Here is a 20,845-nt window from a genome sequence, read left to right as displayed (position 1 = left end):
CGCAGGAGTGCTCCATTGATCATACACGAATCTCCAAAGTGGCATTTCCCCCTTTCGGGCCGTTGTATGCTTCTTGCTGCGCCAGCTCTGAGAGATATCAAACGAATGAATAAATCAGTATTGTATTTCTTTTTTAATTATCGCCATTTTCAGGAGCGGAATAATGCATCTGCGGTAGCGCCACGCAGACACAGCTGGGAAGCGTCGGGTCGGAGACACCCCACCGCGACAGGAGCAGTTGGCCCTTCGGGAGAGTGTCCTGTTCCACTAAGAGGACGCGGTTTGCATATGTTATAGATTTTTGGCCGTGTGGTCTGTTTGGGTTGGTACGTATGTGGGTGTTCGGATTGGAGGGCCGCACTGGATTTTCTACAGCGAGCGGTTTGATGGTGCTCGTGTTGATGCAGTCGTCAGTGTTGTCGGGTTATCACAGGTAATGCGGTAAACGTTGTCGAGCAGCGTTTGTGCAGCGAGCCGTTTACTTGCGGTAAAGCAGAGAAAACATTCCGGCACCAGTGGTAATGTGGTTATCTGCCCTTACCAACGATAATGATACGTGTTCAGTACATGTAGCAGTTCTGCATGGACATTTTCCATGGGAAACACTGCATTCCACGCGGAAACACTGCATTCCTTTCCAGGTTCTCCTCTGAAATTATGGGAGAGTGATTCCTCATTTCTAAACAAACAATTCCCTAATCGCTGTATCTCATTTGCTGTAGCGAGTTATTACACTCTGTTAGTTTAGCACCTCCCTGCTGAGGCCTGGGTGTACCTGCAGTTTGTAGCATCAGCCTCCTCTCTACAGTGCCTCTGTAAAAGTGTGCAGCAGAGTACAAAAACTGCCGGCTCTGCGGGCAAACCCCAAAACCGTTTGAACCAAGTGCAGAGGAGACTACCGCACAGCTTGACAGCGGCGCGGAGGAGGAAGTGACGGTTTTATCAAAAACAGCGAGTTATGAGGACAGCTGAGCGTGGAGCGGGCACTATCAAAACGCTGTGGCTGCTGAGGCCGCCGACTTGACTTCTAACATCAACAATAACTTCGGATGTATGGCTACGTGATATTTCCCCTCCTAACAGAAGTAAAGGATATAAAATAAATGAAAGAATGTCGAAAAATGTTTGAGCAATGTTGCAAAATTACTGAGTTAAAATTCAGAGCAAGCATCTACAAAAAAAATGTTAAAGCTTGTTTTCATTTATCTTGAAGAACATTTCAATGAATGACAAATTGATTAAAAAAGGGAAGTAGCAATCAGTGTGAATAAAATAAACTAAATTTCCCTCAAAATATATTATGAATTCTCACAGAATTCCATGGAAAATGTACCAATTTCAAAATTCCTGGAATTTTGGGTACCAACCTGAGGAATTCACTGAGATGTTTGGCTGGCAAAGCTTTTCCCTGCCCTTACTCAAATGAACAAGGCCTAGACCACAAAACTTCCCAGAATTCAACCGACAGAGCCCCCCACGACCACACGCCTCACCAAAACACACTCGGGCCCATTACCGTCTGTGAGATAAGCAACGGAGCTCAGCCTCTTTCGACACCACCGTAACAGCTGTCGGCTAACGAGGGGAGAGGAGATGACCCTAATGAGAGGGTTATTTGTTAACCGCAATTAGCAGAACACAGAGTCAGAAAGCACCCGGGAGACGCGCTATTCCACGGCACGGGCGGAGAGGGGGACTCAACGTCTTTCCAGAGGCCCACTTCATTAGCGTTCAGCAGCCAAATCCATCACAGCCCACGTACAGGGCGAGGAAACCGTCTCCCTCTGCACCCCCCGTCGACTTGCCGTGTACCCGCTGAGCCTGCTCTCCCCTATTTCAATATTGACAAACATGGCGGAAAGGCAGGCTCTGACTGTCGATCCATTCCGTGCCTATCTCAGTTTTCATGCGTCAAACTTTGCGGTGTTCTGGAGAAGACTGAGCGGACCAAACGGCCTGTTCGTCAGATTCCTACCACGTTATTTCATTTGGGATAATTTATACTGCCCGTTTATTGTGTTTCAGCGCTGATGTTGTAATAAAGTAATCTATGCTCAGTTTGTGTAACTGAATTTCGGTGGCTGTAAAGGTTACGGGCATCAGTCGGCAATCGTCTGTGAAGCTTCTGCTCATGAGGAGTCTTCGTCAGAGTCAGAACTGAATTCTTCAAACAAGCCTCCAGTACCCTATAGGTCAAGTTGATATGAAGATTACAGTGTTATGTTTGCAAACCTAGCTGGCACTCATCCTTGGGTGTTGGCTAACTTATTTAGCAAGCCAACCCTACTGATACGTTTGTATTTTTTAAATTCTGTTTGAATTCATTTTTTTTAAGATATAGAGACAATAAACAGTGAATCCTTGCATTCTTGTATTTAGTTCATTGGCCTATTGAATTTTGGGTAACACTTTACTTGAACTCCTCGCCATAAAGCTGACATAACACTGTCAATCACATGACTTAACATGGCTGTCACAAGGTGGCATAACAGATCATGTCAGAGGATGTCAAATGATATAAAACTCATACTTTTATCTACGTTTTATGCTTCCTTGAAAGCTTAGTATTAAAACGCTGGCATATCACTATACCTACATTATTGTGCAAGTCTTAGGCACCATAAATTTATTTATTATTTTTTATATAAATTGGGTCATAGATGCTTATTTTTTGTTTTCTGCATTTATGAGTCAGTAGACAAAAGCAAGTTTCCAAACATTCATTTTCCTAACAAATGTGATGTTAAACATTTTTGTATTTCATTAAATAAAATAACACATTAAGTAATAGACCACTTTTCAGATAAAAACGTGGCTGTCTGGGATTACCTGGGGAGCCAGAAGCAAGAGAGAAAGCCAAAGTCTGCAGAAGAACTGTGGCAGGTTCCCCAATATGCTTGGAACAACCGACCAGCTGATTTTCTTTATTAAACTGCAGAAAAGTGTACCTAAGAGAATTGATGCAGTTTTAAAGGCAAAGACTGGTCACAACAGATATTGATTTGATTTAGTATTTAACTGCTTACTGCTCTTTATAGATTTAATTTATCTTTATAAACTTAATTTCATTATTCAAAGCATCTCTTTATGGATTTTCTTGAAATGTGCCTAAGATGTTTGCACAGTACTGTATATCATTCCCCCAAAGGCAGGTGCTTTTTATGACGGCATTCTGTCCACCCCTAATACACAGTAAGTTGTCTACTCCAAGGTGACTGGGCTAATTGTACATTATGGATTTTCCCAACTGAGAGGTGATCAGGGGGGAGGATATGTCCCTTCACTCCCATAAAGATGACAGGGATTTCAGGGATGAATATCTTTTCACATTTGTGCCTGGATTATCATCAGAACATTGCAAATATTTTAGCTCAGTAAAATGCCATACACAAAATCCCTAGTCTGTTTTGTGTTCATTATCACATATGACGATAAACATCACAACATTGTTGACTTTAATTTAGCCGGGTAGGGGGTGGATATTTTTTTTTATGGGTATTTGCACAATTGCATGAGGTTTGGGGCGGAATTCTCTGATCCGACTGGGGAAAAAAAAAATAAAGAGACGATTAACATCTTGCCAATTTAGTCTCTGATGACATCACACTATAGGCAGTTGCAAGCAATGTTCCATCTCCTCAGACTGTTTTTAACGGACAGAATATTTCCAGTTTAGCCCTCCCAGCTAACAACACGAGTATTAACGCGGCAGGACTGATTTGCTGCGCACTTAGTGAGGAGAAGTGAATGGCGCTTTGCATGAGAAAACATGATGTAACCGCGGTTCTAATTTTGGTAAAAATTAAAAGAGGATATCCAGATGGTCACGCTGTTTGACACCCGGCCTCCCTCCCCCTGGCTGGAGGTATAAACACAGAAGGAAAATGTTCTCACTCTATACGGATCTAATGTTTATCATAATTCTCTGTAAAGGCCTTCTTGGACAGCAGGGGTCTGCTGTGACAGATTTTCTCGATGTGACCGTTTCCCTGATTCCGAGGCAGTTGGGAGTTCTATTCAAGGACTTGGATATCATAGTTGTCCATAAATGAACGGTGTCAAAGTTATGGTGGAATTTTACCTTCCTCGTGTGTTTTCATACAGTATCCATCTTCTTTTATACATGGCATTACCTGATTATTATTATATATTGCACATTTTCAGACACTAGCCTCAACTACCGTCTCAGATATCTAGGTTAGAATTATGTGGTGTAGATGTGTATTGATTTAAAGGCTCACAAGCGTGTGTATGTGTGTGTGTGTGAGAGAGAGAGAGAGAGAGAGAGAGAGAGAGAGAGAGAGAGAGATTGGAAATAAGGCACATCACTTCTTCAATAAACGAGGCTACATTGGGAAAAGTGGTGCAGAGAATAAGATAGATTTATAGCAGACCTGACCCTGCTGTGTGGGAGTGTGTGTGGACAGGGGAGGGGGGGCAACATTACAGGTCACCCATCAAAGAGCCCGCCATCATTCTGCCTCTGTCCTATGAAGGCACTATAAAAATGCGTTACCTAGGAATTTCTATACACCCAAACATAGTGTCTGCCTGCTTTCAGTTTGTTTTTCTGTGTCTTTGTGTGGGAGAGCCCAAGGGGACAGAGAAATGAGGTAAAAATATCTTGGTTATCAGAAAGAATGACAGCAAGTCGGTGCACAAGAATTACTCGATGGTCGTAGGACTGGCGAAATGCATGAGATCCCGGAGTTGCTGAGTACTGACCTTGAAGCAGTTAATGAAGATAAGTCAGTGCGCTGTAGTTAATGAGGAAATGAGCGACTGCGCTGTAGTTAGAACATAGATAAGTCAGTGCACTATAGTTAGAACATAGATAAGTCAGTGCACTATAGTTAGAACATAGATATGTCAGATAAGTCACTGCACTTAGTTAATGAGATGAGCGACTGCGCTGTAGTTAGAACATAGATAAGTCAGTGCACTATAGTTAGAACATAGATAAGTCAGTGCACTATAGTTAGAACATAGATATGTCAGATAAGTCACTGCACTTAGTTAATGAGATGAGTGACTGCACTGTAGTTAGAACAGGGATAAGTCAGATAAGTCACGACACTGTTTTTGTAACACAGATACATCACTGCACTGTATTTAAAGTGGAGGTAAAATACGTGACTGTAGTTAAAGCAGAGATATGCCTGTACACTAATTGAAACAGGGAAGAGTAATGTTGCGCTTGTAGGTGTGTAGAACTAGTCGGCACTCTTTGAGGACACTTTCGGCGATCATCATACGTCACGGTGTAATAAGAGGTGTCCCGTAAACAAACAGGCGTAATGGAACCTCCCGCCCCGCTGACTTTGCTCCTGGGGGAGGGAGAGAGGGAAAGAAGGACAGAGAGTTTAGAGCCAGTCAGGTGACCGTCTGATCTTCCAGACTGTGGCAGCCTTGGAATAAGACCCCCCCCCCCCACCCCCACCCCCCCACCCCTCCTCTAAAGGGAAGGGCCTCTATGAATGCACATTCCTCCTCTGCCTCTTTGTGCATCTACTCACGCAGGTTCTCCCTCTAGGGCACGGCCTACACAAACATTCTTACGTATTTTCTTCAGGTTCTTTGGGAATGCAGAATGGAACTGAACTAACCAGGTCCCACACTGCTTCATCTCCCTGCGCACGCTCGTTAATTTCCCCTCTGGTTGTTTTATATCTGTACTCTTAGCACTGACTTTTGTTCATAAAGGCCTATAGGACCGCCGGTCCCGCTCAACCAGACGGCGGTACGATCACTGTTGGCCTGGGAACTCTGTCGTCTTAGCGAATGAACTTGGCAAGCCTGGCAGAATGAGTGGGTGTGGGATTCACGCTCTCGCTGCGATGTGCTCCATATCCAACCAACTGACAACTGACGAGCAACTGAGCCTTTTTCATTTCGCCCTCAAAGATGACATTCAAAGTGCCTTCTTTGTTCCCCTCCTTTTGTAGCAATCTCGATGAGCGTACACCATTCTTTCTGAAGTGTTTCCGGCGGTGCCAAGTTTGATTCTGAAAACTTTTCGGGTGGTATTAGAAGCAATGGTTTAATGTTGGTAAAGAAGGAGCTCTCTAGTGGCCGGGTGTATAAGGAATAATCCACGACGAGGTGGTCATTAGATGGTTTTAACACATGATGCGGGGGAAAAGAACCCTCGGCAGAGTGCATCTGCAGGTCGACTTGCACAATTTTAAAATGCCGGTTGCTTTATTGGAATGACAAAGTCATTTAAAAAAACCAACCTTTTAACGCGTATCATGTATACTGATGGTGTTGGGTCTCTCTTTAAATTGCAGCAAATTGCAGGCAGTGTATGAATTGAGATTGGTGATAAGGCTTGATCGGGACTATCTGCCAAACGTTGAAGGATTATACAAAAGTAATCGCCACCTAGCATCCAATAAGAATTGAGTATTCACCCTGACCGTGGAATAGAGATGTTAAAGGCTGAATGCCACCCAGGCCTGTAATGATTCATGCTACTTTAAGTTTCGCTTACTATTGCATTTGTAAATACCAACAGAGCATACTGATGCTCAGTGTACCTCTGTTGGACAGTTATACCCAAGCAAGGTGGTTGTAGGCTACACCTTTTCTGATTTTGGATTTGTCAGCTTTCTACCTTGCTGGAAGACCTTATTTCAAGCGTCGGTGTAGTCGACCTCAACCTACCAATAAGTTGAGCATCGCAATGGGACTTTGAATCGTATTTGTCTCGCTCTGTGCTAGACAAAAACACTGTTTCCCATGCTGCCATTGGGTAGAACTAGTAGACTGAGCACATCACTCTTTTGCCACAGATATTCAGTAACTTCAAATTAATTATGTTTAATGTTTTACACGTTTGTTTGTTTAGTTTGCTAAGATGGCGCTTAAGGATATGGCTACATTCCTCCATTGTGAATATGATGGCTATTTTCCTATAAATGAGGTTGACATGACAACAATAGGTTTTTGGGCCATTTTTCCTGAAGGTCATGCTGAGAGCTATATTAAAGCTATATTTATATTTACTACATTAAAGAGCACAAATGTTATGTGAACCGAATCCGGTTTATTTGCGCAGTGTGCCTATTTAATCAGTTTATTTAATCAGTTGTGTAGTTTTTATATGATATTCCTTCAGTTCAACAGGCACCAGAGGGCTTTTTCAATATCGAGCATTTATATTCTGTACGCACTGTCCATGGGTCAGAGCATCATGGCCATATCTTCTTTTCATAAGACGCCAGTAGTAACTACTGGGAATAATTTGATAATTACATATACGCACAGACATGCACACTTGCACGTCCTAGACCTGGCTCAAATGCATCGTTATTCTGGATTCAAATACTTTTCTGTGTTCGATTGATCTTGCCTGGTGCAATTGAGCTGGCCGTGAGGATCAGACAGCAGGGATTTGCAGTTTCTTTCGTCTTTCATAGGTTCCAATACACCAGACAAGCTCAGTAAATTGTAAAAAAGTATTTGAATCCAAAACAATGCATTTTTGACCCAGGTCTGGCTTGCAGACACAAAACTTGCACACATACACACGCAAATAGAGTGATGCTAGTGGGTGGTGCAGGCACTGCATTCACTGAAGCGCCAACTACAAAGTGTATGAACCCAACAAAAAAAAGCATTTGCACTTCGAGGCAGAGATGGAGCACTTGAAAAGAATTGATTAGCCAACATGTCTTTTCCGGTGTGACTGCTGATAATAAGTGACAGATCGTTATGATGATTATATTATCGTCCTTGGTGTGATAACACTTTTTACCTCAGCAACGCAGGGGGGGCGTGTGTGACTGGGTGCATTTGGCTGTGTGTGCGTGTGAGAGAAAGGGTGTGTTTGTGTGTGTGTACGTCTGTTTATATGCATTTTTGAGAGTTTGCATTTGCGCAAGTGAGTGTAAGTGTGTACAAGTGTATTGGATGTGTGGGTGTGCAAAGCAGTTATTATATTGCGGTGCAAGCTCTGCTCTGCTGTTTGGTCGAGCAGGCAGCGTATGTCTGCACAGACGATTCTCAGGAGTGTGTGGAAAAGCGGGGCCCTAAAGGAACTGAGATTTTAGATAGTTTACCGCGCCTGTATTAAGCTGGGATTTGAAAGAACTCTACAAAAGACCCTCAGGCAATACTGGGTTTATTGAGGTTATATTAAGTTTATGATAAGCCTGCTGTTTAAGCTTTGATGCTGGAGGTTTACCTCAGCTATACCCCACGGATAAATATACTCTCCATGTCAGTATACTGGAAGCAGCATGTCGGTGTCAGCCAGCAACTATTACCGTATCATTTTCAGTGTTTATTTAATAAATATATATTTTAACACCTGACTCACTCAACGGTGTCTTGAGAATTAAGAATAAATAAAAGGGAAAATGAACCTGCATTCTCTGTACTTTTGGTTGAGAAGGATATATACCAGTGTGGTTTGGTAAGGTTTCAGGTATGCTAACTGCAAAACAAGTCGAATAGCCTATTTAACAAAACATTGGGTGATTTATTTTTACATGTTTTCTGGCAATGGTGCAGGTTATCGGTGAGAAGATAGCATTACAGTAACTTATCTGACAGTTGATTAGACTAAGCAGGGGCCCGTCCCCTCTAGAGCAAGGTGGGGAGTTAAGGGCCTTGCTCAAGGGCCCAACAGCTGTGCGGATCTTCTCGTAGCTACACCGGGGCTCAAACCACCACCCTCCCGAGCCCTACAGCCTGCCCTATGACAGCGACTGTGATGAAGATAATACGTCTTGTAACAGCAGCCTCTCCTCCTCTCCCTCAGAAATCGGGCGGGTACGGAAGGACATGTACAACGACACGCTAAATGGCAGCACGGAGAAGAGGAGCTCGGAGCTGCCGGACGCCGTGGGGCCAGTGGCCCAGCTGCAGGAGAAGCTCTACGTGCCCGTAAAAGAATTTCCCGACGTGAGTAACGGCCTTCGGTCACCTCGGTGTCACAGGCACGGGGTGATACATAAAGGCAGATTCGTCAGCGGAGAAGTAATCGAATATTTAAAGAATGCTGTTTTCTGTTTTTTTCCAGTGCCGGGGGGGAAGGGGGGGTGGGGGGGTAATGGAATGGAAATCACATAGCCCGGTTTTCATGGATGTCAGAACGAGGTGGAAGGGCGGGGGGGGTTGGGGTTGGGGGTGTTGGATGTACCCTCTATTCGCGGAGCTGGGGTCTGCAAGGTCTGCTGGGAAATCAGGCCCTCGACTCCGGTCCAATGCCGAGTTCATACATCAGCGCAGGCACACGGAAACGCCGGGTACGTGGAAACATAACTGTCACCGCGACATGTTTACAACAGCTGTTTGCAGCTGCGCAGCGCGTTCCATATTTTACTCGCTCGCCGAGTCGGCGCGCATAATTAAACGCTCCGGCTCCCGGCTGCTCGGATGATGGCGGTGCGTTGCGCGCCTGACGCCATTCCCCTGCTTCTGAGCGCGTGCTTGTGCGTAAGGGATTTCATCCTGATTTTCTGTTTGCTCTCCTCCAATTTGTTTTTGTTTTTTTTCTGCCGCGAACCTAAATGACCGGATTTGCCGCGGAGAGAATACGAATTTCTCTTAACGCCTTGCCTCTTCCAGACTGCTGTAGTTGCGTGCGACGTGTAGTACACGTAATAACAAACTGCAAATTGTTTTCTTTTCCCCCCCCCCACAATCCCTGAGGTGATTACAGTCGGATCACCTGTTGCGAAGTGAATTCAGCCATCAGTACAGTATGAGCCAGCGGCTGATTGATCTCAATTACTTTGGGCCCATTAATAAAGACAATAGGATTAGGAGTTCGCTTCATTATAGATGTTTAGATTTGCATTGAGGTATTTATTGGTTTGCAGGCAGGACACCCAGGCCAAGGGCAAATTGCTTGTATATTAAGTGCAGCGTTCTGCATTATTTGCACAGGCCAAGGGGCTAATTATATGCCTGTAACAAATCATCCCACCATGTGTCCACCCCTTTGCTTCCATGCTATTAGCGTTATACATTTCAGAACCTTTTAGTGTCTTGCCTCCCATCATGATATGTATTTCCTATGACTGCTGATTCTTAATCTCTGCAGGTTTCAGTCCTCCAGCGGAGGACCATAGAGAGCTATGTGAAAAGCCAAGCTTGGGGGAGCAGGGCTTATAGCCAGAATTGTGCAGGCTTAAGTCCCAGCAGCAGTCTGGATCCATTTGACGTATTCAATTTGGGCATTTATTCCTTAATAATAATATTATAATGGATATTCTGATGCTTATATCCAAAGCAACTTACAGTTGATTAGGCTAATCCTTCCTGAAGCAATGCAGGGTTAAGAGGCCGAACAGCTGTGCAGATCTTACCCTGGCTATCCTGGGCCTTGAACCACCCACCTTCCGGCTCCCAGTCATGTACCTTAGCCACTAGGCTACAGGCTGCTCCTTCCTTCACAAGCAGTTGGTCGAGTTTAACGATCACCGGATTGACCCCTATGCTGACTCTGTGAGCGGAGAGCCAAACATTCTACTCCGTAACTGTAAGTAGAAGACGATGGATTGATCGATCATATTTCAAATCTAAGCCAAGTGAGAGACCCTAAAATGGAGGCTCATACAAGGCAAATGAATCATGCACTACACAGATGGACTCCGCTAATGTCCTCATTGAGGTGCAGACGACAGCGGGGACCCTAAGCAGGCTCAGGTAATGATCGACACGCTCAGCTCGGAGCAGGTAGGGGGAGGGAAGGAGTGTCAGTTCGGCAGACATTACACTACATTACAGGCATTTGGCAGATGCACTTATCCAGAGATGTACAATGAAGTGCAAATACGGACGCTTTTTGACTGAGTGACTTACAATACCCCTGCGGCAAGTGATGTCATGCATCTTGAGAGAGGCTTATATGGGGGGCAGCCTGTAGCCTACGGGCTAAGGTACATGACGAGGACCCGCAAAGGTTGGTGGGTTCAATCCTCGGTGCAGCCACGATAAGATTCACACACCTGTTGGGCCCTTGAGCAACGCCCTTAAACCCACATTGTTCCAGGGGGGATTGTCCCCTGCTTAGTCTAATCAACGGCATGTCACTTTGGATAAAAGCCTCAGCTAAATAGCAAATTACAATTATTATTATTAGCCGGGATTAGCAGTACAGTTCACTAGAGAGCGCTGAGTTTGCGAGCGTCGGCCAGACTTTTCGTCAGGGGGTCGTCGGAGACGGGCAAAGCTGTGGCTGAGAAGCGACAGGACAGCAGGGGAGGGCCTGCAGGGGCTCCTGCAGCTCTGAAGGACAGATCAGATCATCCACAGGGGGGTTCATCGATAGGAACCAAACAGATAAGGCAAGAGCATCTTAAGTAATTCTATAGAGCCCACACGGCCACAGTCATTCTATAGAGCACCCACAGTCATTCTATAGAGCACACACAGTAATTCTATTGAGCACACATAGCCTCACTCATTCTATAGAGCACACATAGGCACAGTCATTCTATAGAGCACACATAGCCACAGTCATTCTATAGAGCACCCATAGGCACAGTCATTCTATAGAGCACACATACCCATAGTCATTCTATTGAGCACACACAGTCATTCTATAGAGGACACACAGCCACAGTGGTTTGATAGAGCACACAGCTACAGTAATCCTATAGAGCACACACAGTCATTCTGTAGAGCACACATAGGCGCAATGGTTCGATAGAGCGTGCATATCCCTCCTTGGTTTTGTTTCCTTCTGGTTCATTTTCTAGATGGCATTCTGTCATCACAGCGGTGGTCGTGTGTTGACAATCTGCTGACGACGTTTGCATGACGGACACGAAGGAACGCTCCATCCCCTGCATACGTCAGGACGCATCACACACTGGTGGGGTTGGGCTAACACGTTTTGTCCAGTCGACGCTGTGGCCTTACAGTCACATGAACACCACCTCATTCACGGGCTGAACCTTTCCCGACACTGTTGTGAAGAACACATAACTGTGTTACATGGTCATACTTTTTTGAGATTATTCTTCTTTTATGCCACATTAAAAACTTTTTCAGAATCCCCCATACCCTCAAGGGTCCAAGGCCTTTAGTCAGCATTGAAAGCAGAAAAACAGAAAACTAACAAGTTTTTGGCAGCAGAACCAGTCTGACAACATAGCAACGGAAACCTCTAGAACTCAGGGCTGCAACGGGGGCTCGATTTGGTATTCATTTGAAGAATCACCACACGCAGAATTGGTACAATCAAGGCAGGGGTGGGGGGTTGGGTAGGATGGTGTTATGGTAAAAATCAGAGGGGGTGAGGACGATTCTGTGCTCACGGCCACTTTCCCCGCGGGCCATTTCTGCTGTGATGAATGTGACACAAGCTCCCCTACGACGCCAGGGCTCCGGAAGTTTCCGGAGCAGAAGCGGCGCAGCCTGTGAGCGAGCTCGCCGTGCCGAATGCATTGTGGCAGCGCGGCTCTCTGCCAGCCCACCCAGGATCCGATTCACCCGGCCATGGTAACGGCACGGCGGAGCCGACCAATGGAATCGGAGGAAAAAAAACGTCTCCCCATTCAGCGTTCTTTCTTTCGCGTCCTTTTGAATACGGCTGCCTCGCGGGGGGTCTAAATCTGCTCATAGTTTTCGTTTCAGAGACCCACTGGCGTCAACGCTTCCGATTCCACGCCCAATCCTTGTTTTGGGGGGGGGGGGAGGGGGAGGGGGATGTGGCGGAGTTTGCCATTCATCATGCACGCCCGTCCCTGTTGCTGTTCTTTTCCGAAACGGTAGCGACAAGCGGGGTGATGAGCAGCAGATAACGGTATTCGCCTTTGTTGTAGTTGCTGCTGCTTCTGCTGCTGATGTATTTTAGGACTGGGGTGATTCTCTCTCATTAGACCAGCTGCACCTAGGAAATTTTTAAGCCGTCTGCAGTGTAGAAGGTGCAGAGTGGTAGGAGAGAATTGTGGGGGGGGGGGGGGGGGGCATCGGGGTGTTGTGAGTGTTAAAGGGTGCCAGGGAACGAACCTTTGGTCTCTCAGTCATCAATTATTGTTTTTGTCTAATCCTCATCGGCTTTCATAGAAGCCAAAAGACAATCAGTCATAGCTGACCCGTTTCAGCTTGCCATAATCAACTATTGACAAAAAAAAGTACCAGCGCATTAAAGAAAACAGTGGAAACTTTTAAAAAATCCTCTGAAGAGCATAACTACAGAGGCAGTGCAGCGCAGCCTATATTTTCTTCCTTCCTCGCCCGAGCCCTTGTCTTCCACAGTAATGAAAACAAAAGACGTCTTGAAAAGAAGTTAGGGATGAGTGGTGTTACAATCCATGAAATGATTAATTTTCCTATTACCCGCACTCAGGCATTTATCTTCATAATAAAATACCTTGGAGGACTTCACAGGCCGCCTTGCTTACTCTCACTCATGACCGCAATTAGGTCTCCTCTCCGCTTTGTTGTGGTTTCGAGAAAATATAATTAAGATCTATTGCACAACGCTTGGCAAATAGCGCAGTTGCGTTCACCTTACAGTAGGATTGCCGCGGTTTGCAAATTTTCAAATATTAATTCCTTCTTTTTTTACATTCTCTATTCATTTTCTTTCGGGTCAGGAGAATTAACCTAGATTTTGCGCATGAGCTGCCACCGATTTGCTCTCCATCTGTCTCCGTCCTTTCTCTCTGCTCATCATCGCAAATCGGGGAACGGAGGCCTCCCATGCCCTAGCGCTGCCGCCTTATTCACTGGGAGATTCACTCACAGTTTATTCAGTTTGTTGACTCTCTTATTCGGGAATGACGGCTGGAGGATTCGCTCACTTTGTTGACTCTCTTATTCGGGAATGATGGCTGGAGGATTCGCTCACTTTGTTGACTCTCTTATTCGGGAATGACGGCTGGAGGATTCGCTCACTTTGTTGACTCTCTTATTCGGGAATGATGGCTGGAGGATTCGCTCACTTTGTTGACTCTCTTATTCGGGAATGACGGCTGGAGGATTCGCTCACTTTGTTGACTCTCTTATTTGGGAATGACGGCTAGAGGATTCGCTCAGTTTGTTGACTCTCTTATTCGGGAATGATGGCTGGAGGATTCGCTCAGTTTGTTGACTGCTTTGACTTATTTTCTAGGCCCTGAGTGGAAGTGCACAGGGATTCTGTCCACAGCCCCCGTTTTGCTGTCTCCCTTTTCCTCCCTTTTTCACTCCGCTTCGGTTATCACTGGCCTCATGTTTATTCTGTCCACAGAGAGAGGTTCTGCAGTGAGGGCTCACACAGACGGGCAACCTCAGGGCAGGAGTGAGGAGATGGCAGCATTTTCATTTCATTCATTTTTCTTTATTTAAACCTGGAGCCTGTGCCCTCTTTTACAAGTGTGCTTAATTTGAAAGGAAAATGAGTAGTAATATTTAAAATAAATAAATAAAGAAACAATACAATATTGCTTACTTAATACAAAAATCTTTACTTAAAAAAATAAATTAAATAAATTAAAATTACTTAAAACATTTTATTACATTCAAGCACTCACAATTCATGCTAACCAAATTATTTATCATCACTTTGATTTCATTTAGAAACACTAAGGTATTTAGTTACTTAAATTCCAGATATCAGGAACATAGCATCTGAAAGTGGTTTTTCGGAAATTTGACTTGACTGCTTATCGCAGTCCTGCTTGGGTCCTGAAGTGATAACCAATCCTGAGAGCATGTCCTTTGGATATCTCCAGTCCAGAAGAAGCCCAGCAGCCTGAAAGATTATGAAAACCGTTATTTGAATGTTGACTATTTATCAGTTCAACATTCCGACTGCAATACAGAGGCAAAGCAGTGCATGAGTTGTCACGAACATGGACAAAGGACCAATCGCAACCAAGTTCTTGGCAAAGCAAGTGTTTTTATTAAACAGTTTGTGGTCAATACATGCAAAGGTTGAATACCGGCAAACAGAAACAATGCAGATAAGCAAGTTCGTAGTCGAAAAGGCAGGCAGTGGGTCAAACACGGGTAGGCCGGTCAAACAAACAAAAGTACAAAATCAAGTCCGAAAAACTTATTCCGGGTCCGATAGTGGATAATCCAAACAAGAATAAAAGTGCAAATCCATAAGACAAAGTTGGGGTACACAAACCGGCCCAGAACATGAAACAGGCAGGCAGAAAACCGCAGGGGAAACATAACACTCTGGCAAAGAGTTTAACAAACAGGCGGGCTTAAATACACAGACAAATTAACCACAACAATAGACAGGTGTGAGTGATTGGAAACAGATTTTGCGACACAGGTGAGTACTGGGATATGGGAAGCGAGCAGGGACAAAAAACACAAGAACAAAGGTAATGTAAAGGGAAACGCTGGGAGACAGGGGCACAGGATGTGACATGCGCACTCTTGCACACCCACGCAGAGTACATGCAAACAGGCTCGCTATCCCCCCACAGATACACACACATATACGCACACGCTGCAGCATGCACACTCATGCAGATTACACAGAGATACACACACACACGCACTCATGCAGAGCACAAACACACATGCGCCCCCTCCCAAACACACGCACTCACGTACTCGCACAGGAATATGCAGTACTAGATCAGAGCTAAATATACCGCAGCAGGTTTGCGTGACCCCTGGCACCTGCTTGTGCCCTGCGTTGTGTGCTGGTGAGGCTGTGGGCTTTAAAAGGAAGAGAATGCATTGTGACTCTGAATGAGAAACAGCTGCCCGGTTTTATCACTCAACCCCTCTGACAGATAAGGTTAAATAGCTTAAAGAGCAACAAGGGGGCTAGAGGGCTCAAAACACGCAGAGCGTATGTGCGCCTGTCTGCTAGGCTGTCTGTCCCAGCTTCAAATTTACCTGCCTCTTCTTCAAGTACAATCCCAAACCAAGCTGTGTAGCCCTTATATTCCAACTGCCACTAGACTGTGAGTCCAAGAAACCCCACCTGCAGTGACGGAGACAGTAATGAGCCGCATAAAACAAGGTGTTGTTTCGGAGAAGATGCATCCAGACGTGTGGACTGAAAAGTTTTAAAAATATTTTTAAACCACACTGTGGGTTCCTTCAAACTCCAGACAAGCCTCTTCCCAACTACTGTCATAGCTCTTCTACTCTAGACTTAAAGGGACAGTTTGCTTTCTGGGGTTTTGTAATACTAATTCATATTATTTCAGTGTATGTTTTAATTTGGCCCAGTTTTTGTTCTTTGTCAGCAGCGATGTACAGAGATGCTATATTTCCGGAGGCTATTCATATCAATACCTGCATTTTATCGTGTTTACACAATTGTATGCATACATATTCTCTTTTCTATGGAGCCAGTACTTGTTTTCCTCAAGCACAGCTGTCTCAGCTTGCATGTGTTTTAGGAAATGATTCAAATTAAAAAGGAGATTGGATATAACTTTTTGGAGAGTAATTGGGTAATTTAGACAGATATAGTCCCTGGAAGCATAACATTTTTGTATTAGCTACATTGGAGTTTCTTGGTTGTATGTCACTCTGTATAGAGTCTGTTAAATACATGTAACACACAGCTACACCTATTCATCTAAAATCACACAGTGCATTTTGTCTTTACTAATGAGCAAATTCCTTTAATCTGACTACCCAGAATAGCAGTGTGGAAGGGAGCGACAAGTCCATAGGAGAAGCTGTGACAAATTGAATTGGGAATTAGTCATGGGGCCTTGAATCATTGTAACCAGATTTTAGAGCACAACACCTTTGGGTTGTGGATCACACTCTTCTGTATGTTAGCTCATGGTGTCTTTAAAGACAAAAACATCGGTGAAGATGGTCGTGCCTCTTTATAAAACATTCATGAGCAACTGCTAAAGAGTGACAGAACCATGTGTGAAAGATAATTGAAAAAGTGGTAAATGACTGTTCTTGCTATCGTAAGACATTTGTTTTGTAAGCTTTCATAACTGCTTTATTAAGCAGTCATTCCAATGAAAGCACAACACAAGAATTGTGAAGTTGCACTGAATGTGTTGGCTGTTCTTAAACCTGTACTGTGCGTATGACTGAGATTGATGAGTGTGTGCATGTGTCAGGCTGCGGAACTGTTAGGGAATCAAATATCAATCTCTAGAGCTGCTTAACTTGTGAGGCATGAAGCTTTATTTTGGTCAATTCTGTTTAGGTTCAGATGAGGTATTGCACTCAAACAGGACCGGAGACATGTTTAGGGAGGTGCTGTTTTCCCCAGGAGAAGGGAGGTGTAGTTTCACTGAAATGGAACCAGGACATCACTCCACAGTTTGTTTTGCAGGGCGTTAGTTAGTTTCTGTGCCGTTTCACATGTAATGGGTTGATTTAGGGTAAATTTAGTCTCTAGCTCTGACAAGGTTTTTGTGGAGTCAAGCGTTTACCCTCATAATGTAAATCAGGCCTGAAGCTGCAGCTGCTAGCGAAACCGCTAAAACAAGCATTCCTCCTTTTGATTGTTGAGCGTGCCGGTATCACTGCCATCCAGATATGTCATAAATAACCTACTGCGTACACCTACGGAAATAGTTTGGTGCCTGCAAAGATTGCTTTCACGTTTTTAAAATTGATTTTAAGATTGTAGAATGACTGAAAGCCCTGTATTTATTTATCCTTCATATGATTGCGGAAAGTAAATGCTCACAGAAGCTAATGCCTGCTCTCCAGTGTACGCAAGTTCAAGGCCAGGCTATGCAATTAGCAGAGTACGACGGGTTCCGAAGCAGTGGCACGCTAAAGATAGCGCGGGTTTTTAAGTTAGCTTTAGCTTCGCCCCTTCTGTTGACTGTTGACCACAGCCTGTTGACCACAGCCTAGCAGTTTTTGTCTGGTTATTTCTGACTCTACAATAGTACCTCCTGTTAAAACCTGTGTGGTCTGTGGTGTGTAAAAGATTTACTGAACTATGGATTCAAACAGAGCAACAGAGGAGTGTGCCGTTTAGACAAGTATAGGCTTCCCAGACAGTATCAGATTCCAGATTGGGAATAAACAAAATGTAGAAAAATGGTTCAGCGTTGGATCTTTGATTTTTTACTGAGCTCATTAAGCTATTCACACCAGCGGTGGGCTTAGCGCCAGTGAAGGTTGCTTATAGTGATGAGGATGCTCTGCCTACAGTGAAATGAGTTGCTGGACCATTCATGTTATGGTTTTGCAACTTGCTCTTGGAAGGTCACTGGAACTGGATGTTTGGCTGGGGAGTCGGCAGAGGTTTTTTAATTTGTTCACGCACAACATTTAAGTTGCCCTGAAGTACTTCTGTCATACAGTGCCTGGCATTCTGAATGGAACAGAAAACTATGGATTTGGCTATTTGTGACAAGGGTAAAGTGCTGGTAAATGTGCATAAAAATGGATCGATCAGAGATTATATAGCTCTAGCTCAAAATCTTATCCTTGTAATTACTGTGGAAGAGACACGGGCAAACATTGTTGTAGATTTTAGCAGGCAAGGTTACCGAATAGATCACAAAAAACTTTAAGGTTTGTGCACTGAGACAACCACTGGGAAACTTGGAATAATAATGGCTTTCATTTCTATCCCAACTCCCATGGATCTCAAAGGTTTACAATATGAAATACCCAGCCAAAACATATTTTAAGCCAGAAAACTCACCCCAAAATCCCTTGAATTGGATGGCAAAAGATTCATTACCTAAATACGCTGACTCTGAGCGAATGATTCGATGGCCACATTCTGAATGTTAATGTGCCAGACCCCATATTCATTGTGATGTCTTCTCAAGGGTGCAGTGAGTCAGTGGTCTCAGTTTGATGTCTTGTCCCTTCCACACAGTGTCCCCATCACTGTACTGAGGAAGTGTTTTTTTGGGGGCGTTTTTTTTTTTTAAGACTGCCCCCTACAGACACCAAGCCGCCACTTCCGGAAGCCAGACTTTCTGTAGCTTCAGGAGCTTTGCAGGAGAAAGTTGCAGGGCGGTATGACAGCATTCAAATTTACCAATTTAATTATTGGTTGCAGGCTGTAATATATTACAGCTTACATTTATTGCGGTGTGAGTTATAGTTACTGTCATTTACCCGTTTCATTGTTGAGAATCCTATCCACTCTGTGCATTTTCTCCAGTGCTGATGCATTTTATCAAATCAATGTGTGTGTGTGAGAGAGAGAATGAGAGAGGGAGAGAGAGGGAGAATGAGAAAGGGAGAGAGAGATATGTTTGTGCACATCTGCTGTGTAACTGTAAACGTCCTTCAGTAAATGCAGCCTTTAGTTTGAAATACGCTTCCAAATCTCAGGCTCAGCAATACCTGCTCTGCTGAGTCCAGTTGTGAATTGGATGTGATAATTCTGGCCTGCACGCTTTCCTCCCAGTTCCGTTCGTCTGTTCTGCTGACGTGCCGAGGATGCAGATCTGCGTAGAAAGAAGTTAGTGTTCACCCAGGCTTAGCAAAGGTGCAGTGCTAGAAGCACTGTGGCTCTTCACTGACTGTTTAAGCAAGGCACATAAACATCCAAATGCATACCTGCACATGCAGTATCTATGTGATCATATTCAGAGTAAAACATTCAGTATTAAATTAACTCCTGTAGTGTACACATGGTTCCTGTTGGACTCATGTGAACTCTGTTCGAGTTAAATTAACACTGGAAGTTTTATGTGTTGCGTGTACGTGTTTGGGCATGGCTCAAATAAATGTGTACACATACCAGTTCTGTGTCACACTTTTCTGTGTCAAGACTATTCAGAAATTTTTGTGACAAGAAGGAAACAAACATGTATTTGGGCTATTGTACCTTAGTATACATCTTGTATATCATGCACTAAACAGTGAAATCAGAAAACAGTGAACAAATGTAAAAGATCTTTCATTTCAAACATTGTAAATTGTAAAAATACATTGTATTTTCTTGTTCACCGCCAGTGTAAATACGTTATAAGTGCTGTAGACTGTTGGACTCATGTGGCTCTTTTGTCTGCATTAGTAAATTATGTGGTTATGTTGAATAAATGATAGCCAAATCACTAATGATGCAGGCTAATGCCGGTCTGACCAAGGAGCAGATTTAATGGGAAAATTACCCTTTGAATGCAAACAAACAGTCCCTCTGCAACGCAGCAGAACGATAACTGTTTTCTTCAAAGCCAAGTGTCGTCACTTTGTTGACTTTTCCTCCTTCAGCTCGGTTTCTCTGAAATTCCCCCCTGGGAGAGATAATGGCGTAAAATGAAAAGATGAGTTTTACATTCGCGGTGCAGCAGCGGCAGATAAACATGGCCTGGCGGTTCACCCAGACCCTCCGTGTTTACCCCTAAAGGGCCGGAGACAACACTACATCGCTGTCAGCCACGAAATACTGTTTCAGCAGTGTTGCACCATGATGCATGTTTTGTATTCTAAAAGGTAGTGACATGGCGTCTACTGTTTTGTACAGTATTATTTTCTCTACTGTTGGGAGGGCCTTTGCTTTTCAAAATTTGACCTATTACTCAGAAGGACACATCCACTTTTGTTATAAGCATTTGTGTAATTATTTTACATTTTTGCCTAATTTTCTGCACATTTAGCTTATCGTATTTTATACATGTAATAAATTGGTTTACAGAAGTATTCTGTTTGTCTTGTTCTATCTTTACATTGTTCACAAAATCTTCCCCCTCAGCACCTCTGTGCCATTTGTCCTGGAACTATGATACTTTATATCAGTTCCTTATACTTGACATTTTGGCTCAAAACATCTCAGTAGCCCCTCCAGGGGAGCAATGGCCTTATAACCTGGTCGAAACATCATTCCGTTTGAGCCACAGTTTTTCAAAATGATTATTGCGAAGGATTTTCTACTTTCTCTATCCATTTGTATATACAGTACTTTTACCAAGACATATTCTGTTCGTGCTACTAGATTCAATGAGACAATTTGAGAGTGAGCCAC

General features: G+C 44.0%; 1 protein-coding gene across 5 annotated transcripts in view; it reads left to right on the top strand.

Annotated features, from left to right (window-relative positions):
• qki2 (QKI, KH domain containing, RNA binding 2) overlaps positions 1-20,845 on the top strand; it is a 68,063-nt gene that overhangs the window by 6,980 nt on the left and 40,238 nt on the right. For all 5 annotated transcript variants that reach the window (XR_009706111.1, XM_061227311.1, XM_061227309.1 and 2 more), the window contains one exon: positions 8,768-8,910. Coding sequence is in view for 4 of the 5 variants with exons in the window: in XM_061227309.1 (XP_061083293.1) it covers positions 8,768-8,910 (143 nt within the window). In the remaining variant the exon portion in view is untranslated. The remainder of the gene's footprint in view (positions 1-8,767; positions 8,911-20,845) is intronic.

This window comes from Conger conger, chromosome 2 (genome assembly GCF_963514075.1).
Source record: "Conger conger chromosome 2, fConCon1.1, whole genome shotgun sequence".
NCBI lineage: Eukaryota > Metazoa > Chordata > Actinopteri > Anguilliformes > Congridae > Conger > Conger conger.
Note: the sequence above shows the minus strand (reverse complement) of the source record. Positions and strands in the feature narration are given on the sequence as shown.